Raw genomic sequence first — 19268 nt, 5'->3', positions numbered from 1 at the left:
ATGTCCAGTCTCTTTACGAGAACTGCTACACTCTGGGACCATTCGTAGCAACGAGTGCAGTAGTGGTGAGGGCTCCACCACTACAATTCCCTAATTCCATAACCTTTTTAATCTTTCTCTTGAAATGTTTTATTATTGTTTTTGGGTTGTCCGGAAGGCTAAGAAGCCTTTCGCATCCTACTTGATTTGGCGGGTGGTCAAAGTCATTTCTTGAGAAGCGCCTAGATTAGAGGTTTTGATGAGGACCTTTAGTATGGGTTGCAACCCTTCATACTTCAGCTCCTAGGAGTCGCTCAGCATCCTATGAGGATCGCGAGGCTCAGTAAGGAAGACGTACTTAAAAAGGCAGAGTAATTGTTCAAGTCGACTTCCTTACCAGGTACTTATTTATTTTATGTTTGTTATTTTGAATAACTGCTAAAATGAAATACGGAATACTTAGCTCATAATAATGTCAACATGTAATGCTGGTCTCTACCCACCCCCCTGGGTGTGAATCAGCTATATGATCATCGGGTAAGTTTAATATTGAAAAATGTTATTTTCATTAGTAAAATAAATTTTTGAATATACTTACCCGATGATCATAAATTACAGGACCCACCCATCCTCCCCAATAGAGACCAAGTGGACAGAGGAGAAAATTGGTTCTGTGTTGACATCGAGTACTTGAGTACCTACTTGACAGATGGCGCTGTTGATGTACACCCCCACCTGTATAGCGATCGCTGGCGTATTCCGCCCGTAGGTTTTTCTGTCGGGCAGCAGAGCTGACAGCTATATGATCATCGGGTAAGTATATTCAAAAATTTATTTTACTAATGAAAATAACATATTTTTCCTTTGCCTACACATACACTGAATAGTCTGGCTTTTTCTTTCCACATTCTTTTCTGTCCTTATACACCTGACAACACAGCTTACCAAACAGTTCCTCTTTGTTCAAGGGGTTAACTACTGCTCTGTAATTGTTCAGTGACTACTTTTCTCTTGGTAAGGGTAGAGGAGACACTTCAGCTATGATAAGCACTCCAAAATCAATCCATTGTTCTCTAGTCTTAGGTAGTGCCATAGCCTCTGTACCATGGTCTTCCATTGTCTTGGGGTGAAGTTCACTTGCTTGAGGGTACATTCAAGCATACTATATCTTATTTCTCCTCCTGGTTTTTTTTTTAAAGTTTTTATTGTTTATATATGGAAGATTATTTTATCGTTATTACTGTTCCTAGATTATTTTATGTTGATTGTTTGTTACTTCTCTTGTAGTTTATTTATTTCCTGGTTTCCTTTCCTCCCTGGGCTATTTTTCCTTGTTGGAGCCCTTGGGCTTATAGCATCTTGCTTTTCCAACTAAGTTAACCTTAGTTGGAAAAGCAACTACTATAGCTTAGAAAGGAATAATAATAATAATAATGATAATAATAATAATAATGATAATAATAATAATAATAATAATAATAATAATAGCTAGAAATAAGACTATAACTTATATGTATACAAAACAGTTATTTTTTTTCTTCAGTGTATTATATTGTTGGTTCTTTCTAGCTAGAACTCAGACATTATTTTACTGTAACTTACTCAAAATTAATAGAATTTAGGATGCAATACATTTTTCAATGTCAAATATTAATGACTTGAACCTTTCTCATTTGCTTATGGATATCTCAATTTTGTGGTTTACCTCTAGATGACTCTGCAAATGGAAAAATTCCGTGAAAATTTGGAAGAATTTGCAGCCAAACACAAGAATGAAATAAAGAAGAATCCCCAGTTCCGTAAACAGTTTCAAGAAATGTGTGCATCAATTGGTGTAGATCCATTGGCTTCAGGCAAAGGTGAGTAGAATATAATTGGAAAAGTCTGGTTACTAGATAAGTCATTGCATTCTGTTGTAGAAGCTGTTAACTTTCCTAAGTCAAACATTATCATTCTCGCTTTTGTACTGTGCCACTTGATCAATAGAAAAGTTTTGAATATAAGCTAGGCATCCCTCTGGCTATTACTCTGGTTGTAATAATGATAGTTAAGTCATTCCCATTTTATCGCTTCTTATTTAAGATCGTATGCGGGTTGGGAGGAATCTCGGATTCGCGGGTTTTTCAATAAATAAACTATCTTCAAAATAATCGAGAAAATTTCATAAAATTGCGAAACATTTTTCGTTCATTTCAGTATATGAATAGCAGATCGTAACATATTTTTCCTTTTAATCTCATGCTTATTTATTTACAATTGATTCTATATCAATAAGTACATTTTCAAATTATAAAAGCACAATGAACATTACTTTATTTCATGTACTGTATGCATACAGTATAATACTCATGGAAAATATAGTATGCATTACAGTTAAAAGAAAAGTCTCTCTCTCTCTCTCTCTCTCTCTCTCTCTCTCTCTCTCTCTCTCTCTCTCTCTCTCTCTCACTGAAATTTTTGCGAAGTTACTTAATGAATAGTGATGAATGCACAGGGTTTAGTCACGAGTAACTCTAAAAGGAAAATAGAGTTCTTAGAAGAACTAACCCAAATTGAAAAAATAGATATTTTTCAATATTAAACTTACCCGATGATCATATAGCTGTCAGCTCTGCTGCCCGACAGAAAAACCTACGGGCGGAATACGCCAGCGATCGCTATACAGGTGGGGGTGTATATCAACAGCGCCATCTGTCAAGTAGGTACTCAAGTACTCGATGTCAACAAAGAACCAATTTTCTCTCTGTCGTGCCACTGGCAAGACCTACTAAATACGCTGTTACTAACTGGATTTGTTTTCACAACTATTTGGTGAAGTACACTATTCCAGTTTTGAGCTTTCGCTATGCAGGGGTTTTATCTTCATTTCAAAACTTGAACTCGTTTTGGATAGATTTATTTATGGTGACAAAGAGAGTATGGACTCTCTTTCACTTTTAAATGGCCGACCCTTCCCTTAGACGGAAGTGTGTTTAGGTTTTTAGTAATTTTGCTTAACACGTTATAGATCTATTTTTTTTTTTTTTTTTTTTTTATATCTCTCCGCCTTTATTAGGCCTCTTCGATTAACTTTCCTTTTATTATAAACATATAAAAATAAATTTTTATGTTTTGTTTATATGCGACCTTTCCTGATAGTAGGCGGTCCTAACTTGGAACCGAAGTTAATCAACGTTGAGCCCGTTATATCGTATTTAACCTTTAAAGAATTTATAACTTTTTAAATTTAATGTTTTAATGTTTTATGAAAGAATTTCTTTGATAGTCTCGTACTGTTTTCAAAGATGAACTAACGTTTAGTTTTTTAGTCTACGCAGTTGTTGACGTTCAGGACGTTCAACATGCGCTCTATCGTTACGATAGAGAGAGAGTGTATCACGGTTTCACTTTGCAGTAAGAGTAAACCGATTCTAGCGTTTCGTTCATTCTTTCTTAGCTTTAATGGTTTAAATTCTAAATTAAAGGAACTTTTTATTTGGAAAACGTTTCAGTTTTTTCCTTTAGCATATATCATGTTTTGACGATATATAATTGGGCTCTTCTCTCAGGTGCGAAATCTAGAGAGAAAGAGAGAGATAGAGACGGAGGGAGAGAGAGGAGAAAAAACGTTTCGTTCAAGCGGGTAACGTTGTTCTCGTTTTACTCTCCTCCCTAGTCGCTGTAGGGGAAGAAGGTAAAACGTTTCTAGGGTTTTATTCTTGTTCTCAGGCTATGTGCGGTGAGAGATTGTAAACGTAGTTTATTTGAACTAGTGTTTAGTCTCTTTCCCAGCCACTGAATTCTTTATCTTTATATATGTTTTCTGTTGCATTATACGACTGTTTTCGCAATTACTACCTTTTAATGAAGGGTAGGATTGCGTGTTTCAGGTAGAAATCAGTAAAAGTTTCGATTTCAGTGAAATAAGTGCAAAACAGAAAATCAAAGTGATAAAGTGATATGCGCAAAGTGTTACAGTGTTGCGTCCGAGGGTTCGTCTGTTCGTGCCTGTCGTTCACCTAGTCCGGGACCTCTTGCAAGCTCCCAAGCCCAGGGGAGAAGTAATGTCGAACGACTTATGGGTTCCTCAGGCCTTGATCAACGAACAGACGTTTCCCTCCGTGGTTTCGGGCGTATCTACCCAAGATCGCCCCACCCACACAAAGACGAGAGAGCCCATTTACTTCTCGTCTGCGGAAGAGGTTTCTCGTAAGAAACCTTGGACCAAGGTCTCGCAGCTCATTAAGTGCAAGTCGGTCCCTTCCGCGCAAGTCCAACGGCCCAGGTGTAGCCACTGGGTCAGTTCGGACTCGCTGCAGTCTTCCGATGACTGCACACCTCCTAAGAGAGGTAAAGCGGTACCGCAACAGGCAGTAACTCCGTCTGTTGCCGCACCCGCTGTTTTAGACCCTCAGTCACAACGGACAGTAGCTCCGTCTGTTGCCGCTTTTGTAGACCCTAAGTGGTCTTTACTGCAGTCTATGCAGACTCAGTTAGCTGCGGTTATGCAGGAGTTTCGTGCGAAGAGGTTGGCGCTGCACCCGTTAGCCTACAACCTGCCACGGTTGTGCGCCCAGCTCACGCTGAGGCTGCCTGCTCCCACACTCCGGCTGCGGAGAGGTTGGCGCTGCACCCCTTAGCCTACAACCTGCCACGGTTGTGCGCCCAGCTCACGCTGAGGCTGCCTGCTCCCACACTCCGGCTGCGGAGAGGTTGGCGCTGCACCCGTTAGCCTACAACCTGCCACGGTTGTGCGCCCAGCAGACGCTGAGGCTGCCTGCTCCCACACTCCGGCTGTGAGAGCTTCTCCACCCATGCGCAGTCGACCCTGCCAGACGCATGCTGACTCCCACAGACGCACGGAGCACTCCGTTGCCGTGCGTGAGCTACCACAACAACAGGAGGGTGGAGTTAAGCTGCCGTGTTTTGACACGGTGCGTCAGCCTCCGCAACCCACTGTGGTTACCGCCACTCGCCCGCAGCAGACTAGTCAGTCAGGAGTTGAGGCTTCCCCACACAGCTTTGGTTGTTGCCAGCTCACAGACTGTCAAGCAGTTACATGACATTGCCTTCTGGTCTGCTACTAATGCACCAGTGCTGTATGTCCTCACGCACCTGTTGTGGTTGACAGTTCAGTTTTTTGACAGTTCACAGACTGTCAAGCAGTTACATAACGTTGCCTTCTGGTCTGCTGCTAATGCACCAGTGCTGTATGTCCTCACGCACCTGTTGTGGTTGACAGTTCAGTTTTTGACAGTTCACACACTGTCAAGCAGTTACATAACGTTGCCTTCTGGTCTGCTGCTTATGCACCAGTGAGACCCTCACTGAGATAACCTAGCTTTTCTCGGACAAGGTTCCTGTAGATGAGAAAGTGCTGTTCTCCCTCCTACTGATATTCCTTTGAGGACTCTGTCATTTGGAGAGGAGCCTTAAGCTGCTTAGCCTCCTATGGACTTTAATTAAAGCATAACAAGGCTTCCAGGGATGGTAAATGGTTCCGCTTCAGTCGTTAACCCCGTCTGTTGCCACACCTGCTCCCGTAGACCCTAATGGGCTTTGCTGCAAGACATGCAGTCCAAGCTTGTGTCCTTGATAGAGGACTTTTTACGGAGAAGAACCTTCTGGCCAACAACCTTCCTACCGGTTGGTTGTGCGCCCTGTTGACACTGATGTATCCTACTCGCGTCCGCCAGTTGAGGTGGTTCCTCCACCGATGCGACCCAGTGTGGGTTGCCAGTCGCACGTTGACGTTAAGCGACGCTCGGAGGTGGTTGTTGACGTTCAGTGTGTCACTAGGAAGACGTTCAACAACCAGCAGAGGTGACTTGTTGTGACGCAGTGCGTCAACCTCAGCAACCCGGTAGGGTGTTGACTGCACAACCCAGACAGTCTAGACAGTTTCGGGTTGACGCTGTACTTCCTCGCGTCCCCATGGTTGACAGTTCACAGACTGTACAGCAGTATCATGATATTGCGTCCGGCTCCGTCACGCATCCACCAGTGCGACCGGATTCAGCGAGTCAGACGTTGCCCACTCCGTTGCCGTTTCCTCATCAGTTTCGGATGAGGAACCCTCTGATGAGGACGTTGCTGAACAAGACGATCAACCCCCAGCCCTGCTATCCATCCAGAAGATGCTGAAGAAGGAACGCTGCCCTGTCAGGCTGTGGATGAGTCTGGTAAGGACACTGTCATGCGTGGTTCAATTTGTCACTTGGAAGACTACACCTCCGTCCTCTTCTGTATCATCTAGCTTTTCACTGGAAAAAGGACAAGACGCTAGAAGCGGTCTCGATCCCGGTTTCCGGAAAGATAAAGTCTGGTCTGACTTGGTGAAAGGACTTTTTCAACCTTAGAAAGGGTCTTCCCCTGACTGTTCAGACTCCCAACCACGTTCTCTTCTCGGACGCTTCGGACGTAGGCTGGTGTGCGACATTAGGCGGTAGGGAATGCTCGGGATTATGGAACTCGAGTCAAAGGACAATGCATTTCAACTGCAAGAAGCTACTGGCAGTACGTCTGACCTGGAAAAGCTTCAGGTCTCTCCTTCAAGGCAAAGTGGTGGAGGTGAACTCGGACAACACCCGGCTTTGACGTACATCTCCAAGCAAGGAGGGACCTACTCTCTGACAGGGTACGAGATCGCAAGGGACCTCCTCACCTGGTCAACAGGTCTAGACTTTTCACTAGTAACGAGGTTCATCCAAGGCAACTTGAATGTCATAGCAGATTGTCTCAGTAGGAAGGGACAAATAATTCCAACAGATTGGACCCTCCACAAGGATGTATGCAAGAGACTTTGGGCCACCTGGGGCCAGCCAACCATAGATCTCTTCGCAACCTCGATGACCAAGAGGCTCCCAATAGTTTGCTCACCTATCCCGGACCCAGCAGTAGTTCATATAGATGCCTTTCTACTAGATTGGTCACATCTAGATCTATATGCATTCCCTCCGTTCAAGATTGTCAACAAGGTACTGCAGAAGTTCGCCTCTCACGAAGGGACAAGGTTGACGCTAGTTGCTTCCCTCTGGCCCGCGAGAGAATAACTCACCGAGGTACTTCGATGGCTAGTAGACGTTCCCAGAACACTTCCCCTAAGGGTGGACCTTCTACGTCAGCCACGCGTAAAGAAGGTACACCAAGTCCTCCACACTCTTCGTCTGACTGCCTTCAGACTATCGAAAGACTCTCGAGAGCTAGAGGCTTTTCGAAGGAGGCAACCAGAGCGTTTGCTAGAGCAAGGAGAACATCCACCCTTAGAATCTACCAATCGAAGTGGGAAATCTTCCGAAACTGGTGCAAGTCAGTATCCGTATCCTCGACCAGTACCTCTGTAACTCAAATAGCTGACTTTCTCTTATATCTGAGGAAAGAACGGTCTCTTTCAGCTCCCACTATCAAGGGTTACAGAAGCATGTTGGCATCAGTCTTCCGTCACAGAGGCTTAGATCTTTCCAACAATAAAGATCTACAAGACCTCCTTAAGTCTTTTGAGACCACGAAGGAGCGTTGTTTGGTTACACCTGGTTGGAATTTAGACGTGGTACTAAGATTCCTTATGTCAGACAGGTTCGAACCGCTTCAATCAGCCTCCCTGAAAGATCTCACCTTTAAGACTCTTTTCCTGATATGCTTAACCACAGCTAAAAGAGTCAGTGAGATTCATGCCTTCAGCAAGAACATCGGATTCTCATCCGAAACGGCTACATGTTCTACAACTTGGTTTTCTAGCCAAACACGAGCTGCCTTCTCGGCCTTGACCAATATCGTTCGATATTCCAAACTTATCGTATGGTTGGAAATGAACTAGAAAGAGTATTATGTCCTGTAAGAGCTCTTAAGTTCTATTTAAAAACCTTTACGAGGCCCGTCTGAAGCTTTATGGTGTTCAGTTAAGAATCCATCTTTGCCTATGTCAGAGAATTCTTTATCCTATTTATCAGACTGTTAATACGAGAAGCTCATTCCCATCTGAATGAGGAAGACCAAGCTTTGCTGAAGGTAAGGACACACGAAGTTAGATCTGTCGCAACTTCCGTGGTCTTTAAACAAAATAGATCTCTGCAAAGTATATTCGACGCAACCTATTGGAAAAGCAAATCAGTGTTCGCGTCTTTTATCTTAAGAATGTCCAGTCTCTTTACGAGAACTGCTACACTCTGGGACCATTCGTAGCAACGAGTGCAGTAGTGGTGAGGGCTCCACCACTACAATTCCCTAATTCCATAACCTTTTTAATCTTTCTCTTGAAATGTTTTATTATTGTTTTTGGGTTGTCCGGAAGGCTAAGAAGCCTTTCGCATCCTACTTGATTTGGCGGGTGGTCAAAGTCATTTCTTGAGAAGCGCCTAGATTAGAGGTTTTGATGAGGACCTTTAGTATGGGTTGCAACCCTTCATACTTCAGCTCCTAGTAGTCGCTCAGCATCCTATGAGGATCGCGAGGCTCAGTAAGGAAGACGTACTTAAAAAGGCAGAGTAATTGTTCAAGTTGACTTCCTTACCAGGTACTTATTTATTTTATGTTTGTTATTTTGAATAACTGCTAAAATGAAATACGGAATACTTAGCTCATAATAATGTCAACATTTAATGCTGGTCTCTACCCACCCCCCTGGGTGTGAATCAGCTATATGATCATCGGGTAAGTTTAATATTGAAAAATGTTATTTTCCTTAGTAAAATAAATTTTTGAATATACTTACCCGATGATCATAAATTAAAGGACCCACCCATCCTCCCCAATAGAGACCCAGTGGACAGAGGAGAAAATTGGTTCTTTGTTGACATCGAGTACTTGAGTACCTACTTGACAGATGGCGCTGTTGATGTACACCCCCACCTGTATAGCGATCGCTGGCGTATTCCGCCCGTAGGTTTTTCTGTCGGGCAGCAGAGCTGACAGCTATATGATCATCGGGTAAGTATATTCAAAAATTTATTTTACTAAGGAAAATAACATATTAAATATAAGTGAAACATGGTATTCCCAAGAGACTGGCAGTGATGACCAGATAAAGGGTTTCCAAACTTATAGATCAGACAGAAAAAATAGGAATCAAGGGGGAACCGCAATATATGGAAGAGACATAAATCAAGGAAAAGTCTTTGAAAAATACAGCAACACAGAATGTGAATTGATTGCGGTAGAATTTGAATTTGAAAAACTAGTGAATATTGTAGTTTACAGACCCCCAAATACTAAGGAGTTTGACATAATAATAGAAAAAATAGATGATATATGTAGAAACCATAAAGACTGGAATATACTCCTATCCGGAGATTTTAACTTTCCTTTCGTGGATTGGAAAGAACGGATAGAAGAAAGTGGTTGTATGTATACATATAAAAAAGAGAGTAATAGTAGCGCAGAAGATAAGAGGCAATTTGAAAAGCTTCAAGACATGCTATTAGAACATAATATGCAACAAATAAACCTCATTCCAACAAGAAAGGAAAATGTCCTAGATCTATTATTTGTGAATGAGGTGAATTATGTTAAAGAAATAATAGTGTATAATACGGGAATTTCAGACCACAATGTCATAGAATTGATAGTCCATTCCAAAGCAAGTGATCGCAGAATTAATAAAAGCACAAAACTTTGGGAAGGATATGGAAAATATAATTTTTACAGTAAGAATATAAAATGGTCAGAAATAAATGAAGAACTGAATAAAGAATGGAAAAATGTATTTGTAAGTGATAATATACAGGTAAATACAGACATACTGTACAAAATACTGGAGAAAATTGTTGAAAAATATGTACCGAAAAAAAACAATAAACAAAAGACGTGCATACCAAGAGACAGAAGGATCTTATTTCAGAAAATTAGAAAGTGGAAGAAAAATCTTGCAAAAGAAAAAATGTGTGGAAAATGATGGAAATAAAATGTAAGATAGAAAATGCAGAACAAAAGATTATACAGTCAAAAGAAAATGAAAAAAGGGACTTAGAAGAAAGGACACTTCAAAATATAAAAAGAAACCCCAAAGTACTTTACTCCTATGCAAAAAAGATGAATAAAGGGAGAATAGAAATAGACCCTCTAAGAATTGAAGGACGGCTAACGAATGAAAAAAAGGAAATATGCAACATATTAGCAGAAAAATATAAGAGTGAGTTCACGCCAAGAATTGCGAATGAGAATAATGAAACAGAAATGAGAGAAGAAAATGTTGAATATCTAACAGATATAGATATTAATGAAGCAGATATTGTCAAGGCTATAAACGAAATTAAAAATGGATCGGCAGCCGGACCAGATGGAGTTCCAGCGATTTTGTTAAAAAAACTGCAAACACTATCGCGAAGCCGCTTGCAATACTGCTAAGACAAAGAGTAGATATGAGCGAGATATATGTTAAACATAAATTAGCTTATATAACCCCTATCTTCAAAAGTGGATCAAGACTAGAGGCAAGCAATTATAGACCTGTTAGTCTAACATCACATATTATGAAAGTGTATGAGAGGGTAATAAAAAAGAAAAAATGGATCATATGGTTAAAAATAATTTGTTTAATATAGGTCATCATGGTTTTGTGCCTGGAAAAAGTACACAAACCCAACTAATATCACACTATGAAAACATATACAAAAATATGATAAGTGAAAAAGACACAGATGTGATCTATCTAGATTTTGCAAAAGCCTTTGACAAGGTAGACCACAATATATTAGAGAAAAAAATGAGAAAGCATAATATTGTGGGAAAGATAGGAAAATGGGTAAAAGAATTCCTGCAAAACAGAAAGCAGATAGTGGTTGCAAATGACGAGAAATCAGATGAAGCTCAGGTAATATCTGGCGTGCCACAAGGTACGGTTTTAGCTGCACTGCTGTTTGTTATTATGATCTCAGACATAGACTGCGATGTTGAAAACTCTGTAGTGAGAAGTTTCGCTGATGACACAAGAATAAGTGGAGAAATTACTTGTGATGAAGATAGGAACTCACTACAAAGAGATCTAAACAAAATATATGAATGGGTGGAGATAAATAGGATGGTATTTAACTCCGATAAATTCGAATCAATGAATTATGGAAACAGAGAAGGAATGGTATATGCATACAAGGGACCTAATAACGAGACAATCACAAACAAGGAAGCAATTAAAGACCTTGGTGTAATGTTAAATAGGAATATGTTATGCAACGACCAAATAGCAACACTGTTGGCTAAATGTAAAGCAAAAACGGGAATGTTATTCAGACACTTTAAAACAAGAAAAGCTGAACACATGATTATACTTTACAAAACTTATGTACGTAGTACACTCGAGTACTGCAATGTGATATGGTACCCACACTACCAAAAGGATATTGCACAAATAGAGAGTGTACAAAGGTCCTATACTGCTAGAATAGAAGAAGTTAAGGACCTTGACTACTGGGAAAGACTGCAAATTTTAAAACTATACAGTCTAGAAAGGAGAAGAGAACGCTACATGATAATACAAGCATGGAAGCAAATAGAAGGAATTACTGAAAACATCATGGAGCTAAAAATATCAGAAAGAGCAAGCCGAGGTAGATTAATAGTGCCAAAAAATATACCAGGAAAACTAAGGAAGGAGCACAGGACATTAATCCACTACGCACCAGCATCGATGATGCAGCAACTATTTAATGTGCTGCCAGCTCATCTAAGAAACATATCAGGAGTGAACGTAGATGTGTTTAAGAATAAGCTCGATAAATACCTAAGATGCATCCCACACCATCCAAGACTGGAAGATGCAAAATACACCGGAAGATGCATTAGCAACTCTCTGGTGGATATACAAGGTGCCTCACACTGAGGGACCTGGGGGAACCCAAACAAAAAATAAGGCAATAAGGTAAGGCTCTCTCTCTCTCTCTCTCTCTCTCTCTCTCTCTCTCTCTCTCTCTCTCTCTCTCTCTCTCTCTCTCTCTCTCTCTCTCTCTCTCTCTCTCTCTCTCAATAAAAAATTTGTTATTGGATACTTTTTCTCAATTATGGTATGACTGAATAGTATTTTATTAGTAGAATAGTTATTTCACTGAAGAAAATTACTATAAGGAAATTATGATTTTTATAGAATTTGTGATACTGGTAGCGTCCTTTCTTGTTAATGGAAAAATATACCCTTTTTTTTTAATAAATCTTAAAATTTACAATCACATGATGAGATGAAATTTGTTCAATTCTAATTATCTCAAGTTTTCATAATTTACTTTGATGGCCGCGGTAAAATAGAAAATTAACTTTTCCTCCATCTGTACCTGAGATTTTAAATCCCTCAGCTGTTAAGTTCTTTTTTCATTCTGACCACCAATCAATAATTAACATATTGCAGAGGACTGGAAATTATTATGGGACATGTGCAAGAACTAATCCTATGCTATGTTTAAAGAGATTTCTTTCAAAAATTGTTGCTATTTCCATTAGGAAATAGGAGAGATATAGAAAATTTTTTTTTTATGAAACAAACAAAATGATACTTGCTGCATCTGCTTTATGGCCAGGTGTCTATGTTATTACATGGAGAATTTTACTTACGCATAATTGAAACAAACTTGAATGTATAGTCTTTTACATTCTATATACATATTTAAACTAAGATGCTTGTATTAATTTTTTTTTTATCCAGGAAGGAATCAAGTATTATTGAAATGAAATAATAATGTTTATTTACTTTCATTTTCCTTAGAACCACAAAATTGATTAAATGAAGGTGATTTTATATCATGTTTTTCCTGAACACACCTAAAACAGAAACCATTCTTTAGTTTACGTTTCATCACCGATCATAATGAAAGTAAAAGTTTTTAGCAAGTATTATGTTATTACAAATATGAAAACTGGAAAACAATTTTTATTTTGCTGAACATAAACCAAATACGTCTAATGCGAGTACGATAATTTATAATAATTCTAAACTGTTATGAAAGATAATCGTACATTCAATTTCCAAAATATTTTTCCTAACTTTAGTTATGTCAGTTTAATTTTGTATCAACTTATACCCACATCAATTACTAGACTAGTTTTAGAATTAAAAGTTATACAAGCAACCAAGGAATCGAACAATTGTGCTGCCGCTAGAATGTTCAATGTGATGTAGAAGATGATGCGAGATTGGAAAAAGTGAGGGTAATTTGGATCGTGATGGATTTTTAATGAGAAATTAATATTATGTTAATCTAAATGTTATTACTACCATCATTAAAATTATCGAAAGGTTAAAGAAAGATAAAGATGGTTGGGAATGCATAGGCCTACACAACTTGAGTTATATATTTTCCCAGTTGGGCTCACATAAATGAAAATTGATTTCATTGTTCATGTGGAATTTTTCCTCAAAGAGTCTTTGATCTGGCACTAAATACAAACTTTTCAGCACTTTACTATTGAGATATATTTCGGGGACAGCTGAAACTAGCCATAAAACTTTTAGCGCGATGCTACTACCCTCTGCTAGTTGGTGGGGGTAGACCGACCAACCGGCTCACACACGCAGTTGCCAACACAAGCTACTTTTTAAATATTTAACTTAGCCGGTGAATATATAGCTGCAACTCTGTTGCTCGACAGACAAAAAAACTGTACAAAAAAAACTCGCCAGCGATCGCTATACAGGTTGCGGGTGTGCCCATCAGCGCCAACTGTCGGCCAGATACCAAACTCCATGTAAACAAAGACTCAATTTTCTCTCTGTCGACGTGTCGACAAGACGTACTTTCTCGCTGTTGAAACCTGGAGTTTTTCCCATCATCTTTGGTGAAGTACTATATTCTGGTTTGAGCTTTCGCAGTGCAGGTGTTTTATCTTCATCTTAAATCTTGAACTCGTTTTGGATAGATTTAATTTTTGGTGACAAAGAGAGTATGGACTTTCTTTGACTTTTAAATGGCCGACCCTTCCCTTAAACGGAAGTGTGTTTAGGCTTTTAGTAATTATCTTATCACGTTATAAATTAATTATAGATTTTCCTCTTCAATTAACTTTCCATTTATAATAAACATAAAAAATAAATTTCTGGGCTCGAACCTGTGCCGCCCAGTGAATAAGCTCCATTTAGCACTTATTCTTAGGTAATTTACTGCTAAATATACCAGAGAAAAAATGTAAAGGAGTGCTAGGTTAACTAGCTCGCTCACCTATTGGTGTCGGTATAAAATTGGGCGTATAATCCAGAGGTCCCGCACTATTTAGATTCATCCACGACAGAAACTCCAATAGAGGAGAGCCGTTCAACCTCACTCGGTACTACTAACAATGCATCCGCTCAGAACCCAACTCCTTTTAGCACGTCTTGTGTGTAACCCGCTTTTTTGTTGTGCTCTCGTTTTTTCGCTTATTTTCTTTGGATTATGGCTTCTTCGTCGGTTTCCCTGGAGACACCGTCTAAGTTAAGTACCAAGCTGTGTTTTGCTGTGTTTTGAGCAACCTAGATCGTTTAATATTTGAATTATAGGAGTTTATTCTCTTCGTTCATACCGATCTTGCTTGATTCCATTTACAGTTGGTACTCCTGTTTTGAGAGCTTTTAGTTTCACTCGCGGTGTTACTATATGTATTATTTTTATTATTAAATTTTATTTGTTATTATGGATATTCATTATTTAGCGTTTAGAACCCTCGTGGTTCAATTTTTGGGCCGATATCATTTACGTATCGTTATGGCTGCCGACCTTCGTGCTAGGCGGCAATGTTATTTTTTAAGCCATCAGGTGTGTCTTTTGTGATTTAATTATTATGTTGCATGCCTTGCCCAAAAATTTTTATGTGTTTATTTTATATTATCAACGCTATTACTATTATAATGAATATTGTGCTATTACTCCGTTTGAGCTGTCTGGTTGGGGATCGTCAGTTGGTAGCCCTGCTGCTCCGTATCACGTGATCCTCCCCCATGCTCCCCCTCTCGCTAGGTGGGCGGCTAGGCTTCTCTCCCCCTCTCCCCTAGGGGACCGTTGCCTTCCCTCCTTGTAGAGGGGGTAGTTCAGTGTTTATGGACTTTGTCCTCCGGGTGTCCCGGCGGGTTCGGCTCTGTCTAGTCTGGTTGGCCACCGGTCAACAGAGTTGGATCCCGGTGCACCCTATTTTATATTCACTTATCACACTGGTTTATGTTATATGAAACCCTCTGGGTTCGGTTGGCGGTTCTTATCTACAGTTCCGCCCCCCTATTAATTTATAACAGTTCCTATGATGATTATATGACAGATCACTACCCCGGAGTTCCTATACGAATTGGTTTTGGATACTTTTATTTCCCGGCCCGGGGCTTAGCCTCGCCCCGGGAAATCAGACACCATGTGTCTTAATTTTTTGTTGTTGCATCCTTTTTTATACTCCCGGCTCGACTGGAAAGGATGGCTATACTTTAGTCTTAAGCTAGACTTATGTTTAGGCCGGGTCCTCCGGACTCGCCCCTACTTAAGAATATTACAGTTAAGCCCTAATCTTGTGTTAGGCTTATGTTAGGCCCGGGTCCTCCGGACCCGCCCCTACTTAAGAGAATTACAGTTTCTCATATACTATTCTTTTTATAGATGGTGCATTGTCAGACGACGGCCTGTGCAGCGGTTCTACATCAGCCCTGCGGCCATACCGTCTGTCGGTCTCACGCCCTCTGCGGAGTGCAGCTGGAGGATGTCGTGGTATGGCACCCGGATAACTGTGTGGTCTGTTTTGACCTCGTTACCACCCTTGGATCTGACTCGGTGAGTCCCGTTGGCTATGTTGCCTTCTTATTTATCTTACCTTTTTTGGCATACATACACTATTTAGTAAGATATCTATGGTCTTGAAGGACCACTGGGAGCCTCCCATTTTAATTCCCACTATTATTTCAGGCATCCCCGGAGCAAAAGTCTGCGGCTCGGGCCACACTGAAAGTGTGGGTTGGTGGTTTTGCCCGGAACGTGAAGTCCAAGCGGCCGTACGTCCTCTCCGAGGACTACTGTTCCTTGATTTACCCCAACGCCAAGTCTTCAGCCGCTGTGGCTAGGCATGTTGCAGCTCCCATCATTGCCCACATTGATGCCACCATAGCGGGGTTTATTGATCCAGAGCAGGATCCGTCGGAAGCTCCCGGAGATCTAGAAGACAATGTTGCCTCCATGAACCTTGACGTGGAACCCATGTTATTGGATGATCCAGATACAGGTAGGGTGGTAAGTGAGGCAGGTGTTTCCGGCGCTGAGATTCCTATCCTCAGCCCCTCTCTTTCTTCTTCATCTGATCGCTCTTCCTTTCAAGGTTTTTCTGGGGACCGTGATTCGTCCCAACGATCACACCCGGTTCCCCCCAAGAATAAGTCTAGAACCTTACCTAAAGTTCGCAAGCCTCATAAGGCTTCTCATGGTTCTAAACAGAATACAAACCTGTCATCTAAGGCTTCTGGCTCCTCCTCTAAGTCTCGCGACCCGGGAGTTCATTCCGCCACACCTGCTGCTAGCCCGGGCCTTTCCGAATCAGCCATGCTTCGCATCGTGTCGGAGATGCAGGCTAAGTTGGTATCAGAGATGCAGTCTAAGATGGACACGATGTTCTCTAACATCGGTCAGAGACTTGGGGCATTAGAGCAAGGTGCTCCGGAGCGAGTCCAAAGCTCTCTCATCCCGGATGCCTCTAAGCTCCCGCCGTTTGCCAAAAACAACCCTTGGCGTATGGCTCTTCATTCCCCGTTCTCAGACGGAATGTTAACTTTGGAGGGTCTTGGCACTCGTCCCCTAGAGGACTTTGAATTCTTTCCTCCCGGTCTGGCATTTCCATTTCATGGTTATGCCAGGCTTACCGAGGAAGCTTTGGTTCGGTTAGACAAGGTCCCCAAGGAGACAGTCATCTTCCCAAAAGAGCAAGCCCAATCTGTGTGGGCCAGATTCCTGAATGACATCGGCTGCACCAACACAATGTTGACGCCTTATAAGAGCTCCTTCACAATGTTCCTAATGGACAAAAACACCGTGACTCCATGTGTCAATAAGGTAGCAGAGCTTGCCTTCCAATATGCTCTGGAGGAGAAGCCCTTGCCTCCCATCCGAGAGGTGGATCCAATCTCCCTCCTTCTTCCTTCAGGCATTGAGTGTTGGGACAACGTCCATACCACATTTACCTCTGGAAAGCTAGCAGCAGACTGTGCTTCAGTAATGTTTAGTGAGCGGCTTCCCCGTCTCCCGGAATCCCTCATTAAACAGGAGTATGATTCCCGCCTACGCGTTGGCCGTACTCTGAACCTGGCCACTTCCACGGAGTCGATAGCCTTGACTTACGATACTGAGAGTATTTTTAAATCTCTCAACAAGGCTACGTTGCAGTCATTATACTATGACCTGTATGACTTCGCTACTGCTAAACGCAGGTGTCGCAAACATGTCCTGGCAGAGGCGACTATTAGGCATGAACCTAATAAGCTGATCCGGTCCTCCTGTTGGGGTTCAAACCTCTTCCCTGAGGACCTTGTAGAGGAAGTCTTGGCGGAGGCCACTAGAGTCAACCAGAGCCTTAAAGCCCGTTGGGGTTTGACTCCTAAACGTAAATCTGACCCTGCAAATTACCAAGCCCGGGGTAGGAAGAAGCTCCGTCCATATACCTCCACCCAGTTCAGGCAACAGCAGAGTGGTTCGTCCATTTTCCGGCTGCCTCTTCCCCCATCTCCTGTTGCCCCGGCACAGCCTTCCACCTCTCAGGCTCCTTCGGACGACTATGTCACCGTTCTGCTTCCTAAGAGCCAGCTTTCTGGTGCCTCCGCCACTTCTCCTGCCTTTAACCAGTCGTATGAGGCTCATAGCTCTTCCCAGAGTTATGGTAGAGGTAGAGGCTACCACCGTGGTTCTAACCAGAACAAAGGCAGGGGAAGAGCCTTTCGCAGAGGAAAGAACTTCCGAGGCGGACGTGGAGGCAACTCCTCAAACCAATACTGAGGTGCAGCAGGTAGGGTGGAGGCTCTATGCCTTCCGCAACAAATGGAGGTTCAGTCCCTGGGCGTTCAGTATCATCTCCAAGGGACTGGGGTGGAGTTGGATTCAAGGACCTCCTCCTCCGAACAAATTTCGTCAACATTCCACTCCGGACCTGGTCGAATTTGTCCAGGATCTTTTACAAAAGAACGCCATACAAGAAACGAAACACCTGAAGTTTCAAGGTCGGCTGTTCAGTGTCCCGAAGAAGGATTCAGACAAGAGAAGAGTGATTCTAGACCTATCCCTTCTCAACTTGTCCATTCAATGCGACAAGTTTCGAATGCTTACCGTCTCGCAGGTGCGGACCTTACTTCCCCGTTGGGCCGTCACCACCTCTATCGATCTTACAGACGCCTATTATCACGTCCCGATAGCGAGACACTTCCGTCCGTACCTAGGCTTTCGCTTAGGGGACAAAAGTTACTCCTTCAAGGTGATGCCTTTCGGGCTCAACATCGCCCCAATGATCTTCACAAAGTTAGCAGAAGTCGCTGTTCAGGAACTCAGGAATCAAGGGATTCAAGTAGTAGCCTATCTGGACGACTGGCTCATTTGGTCAGACACCTCCCAAAATTGCCTAAAAGCCACTCACAAAGTCATCCATTATCTTCAATCTCTAGGCTTCCAGATCAACTTCAAGAAGTCCCGTCTTCTTCCGAAATCGAAGTTCCAATGGCTCGGCCTGCAATGGGATCTTATATCTCATACTCTGTGTCTTCCCAGACCCAAGAGGTTAGAGATTGCAAGGAACACCAAACGCTTTCTCAAAGACAAAGTAAGTTCCAGACGAATCCAAGAGAGGATTCTGGGGTCCCTTCAGTTTGCCTCAGTGACGGATCTTCTCCTGAAGGCAAAATTGAAAGATATCAATCGTGTCTGGCGTTCGAGGGCGAACCGGAAGCTCCGGGACAGGAAAGTCCGCCTTCCTCCCATTCTACGGGAAAGACTTCTTCCTTGGACAAGAGCAAACAGTCTGTCAAAGTCAGTTCCCCTTCGATTTCCGCCTCCGAAATTAATCATTCACACGGACGCATCCTTATCAGGTTGGGGCGGCTATTCTCAGCTCAAGAAAGTTCAAGGTCTTTGGACTCCCTTGTTCCGCCAATTTCACATCAATGTGCTAGAGGCCATGGCAGTTCTTCTAACCCTGAAACGTCTCGCTCTTCCCAAGAAACAACACCTTCGTCTGGTCCTCGACAGCGAAGTGGTGGTCCGCTGCCTCAACAGAGGCGGGTCAAAGTCAGGGCCTCTGAACCATGTTCTAGTAGCCATATTCTCCCTAGCAGCCTTGAACCGTTGGCATCTTTCAGCTGTCCACCTGGCGGGAGTCCGGAATGTAGTGGCAGACGCCCTGTCCCGGACCTC

The 19268-nt window shown here is 42.1% G+C and overlaps 1 protein-coding gene across 1 annotated transcript in view; it reads left to right on the top strand.

The window, feature by feature from the left end:
- Positions 1 to 19268, top strand: part of lsn (vacuolar-sorting protein SNF8) — a 181521-nt gene that overhangs the window by 69354 nt on the left and 92899 nt on the right. The window contains exon 3 of the mRNA XM_068345969.1: positions 1691 to 1838. Within this exon, the coding sequence (XP_068202070.1) occupies positions 1691 to 1838 (148 nt within the window). The remainder of the gene's footprint in view (positions 1 to 1690; positions 1839 to 19268) is intronic.

This window comes from Palaemon carinicauda, chromosome 22, assembly GCF_036898095.1.
Source record: "Palaemon carinicauda isolate YSFRI2023 chromosome 22, ASM3689809v2, whole genome shotgun sequence".
Taxonomy (NCBI): domain Eukaryota; kingdom Metazoa; phylum Arthropoda; class Malacostraca; order Decapoda; family Palaemonidae; genus Palaemon; species Palaemon carinicauda.
The sequence above is the reverse complement of the archived record's forward strand: the minus strand, read 5'-3'. Positions and strand labels throughout refer to the sequence as shown.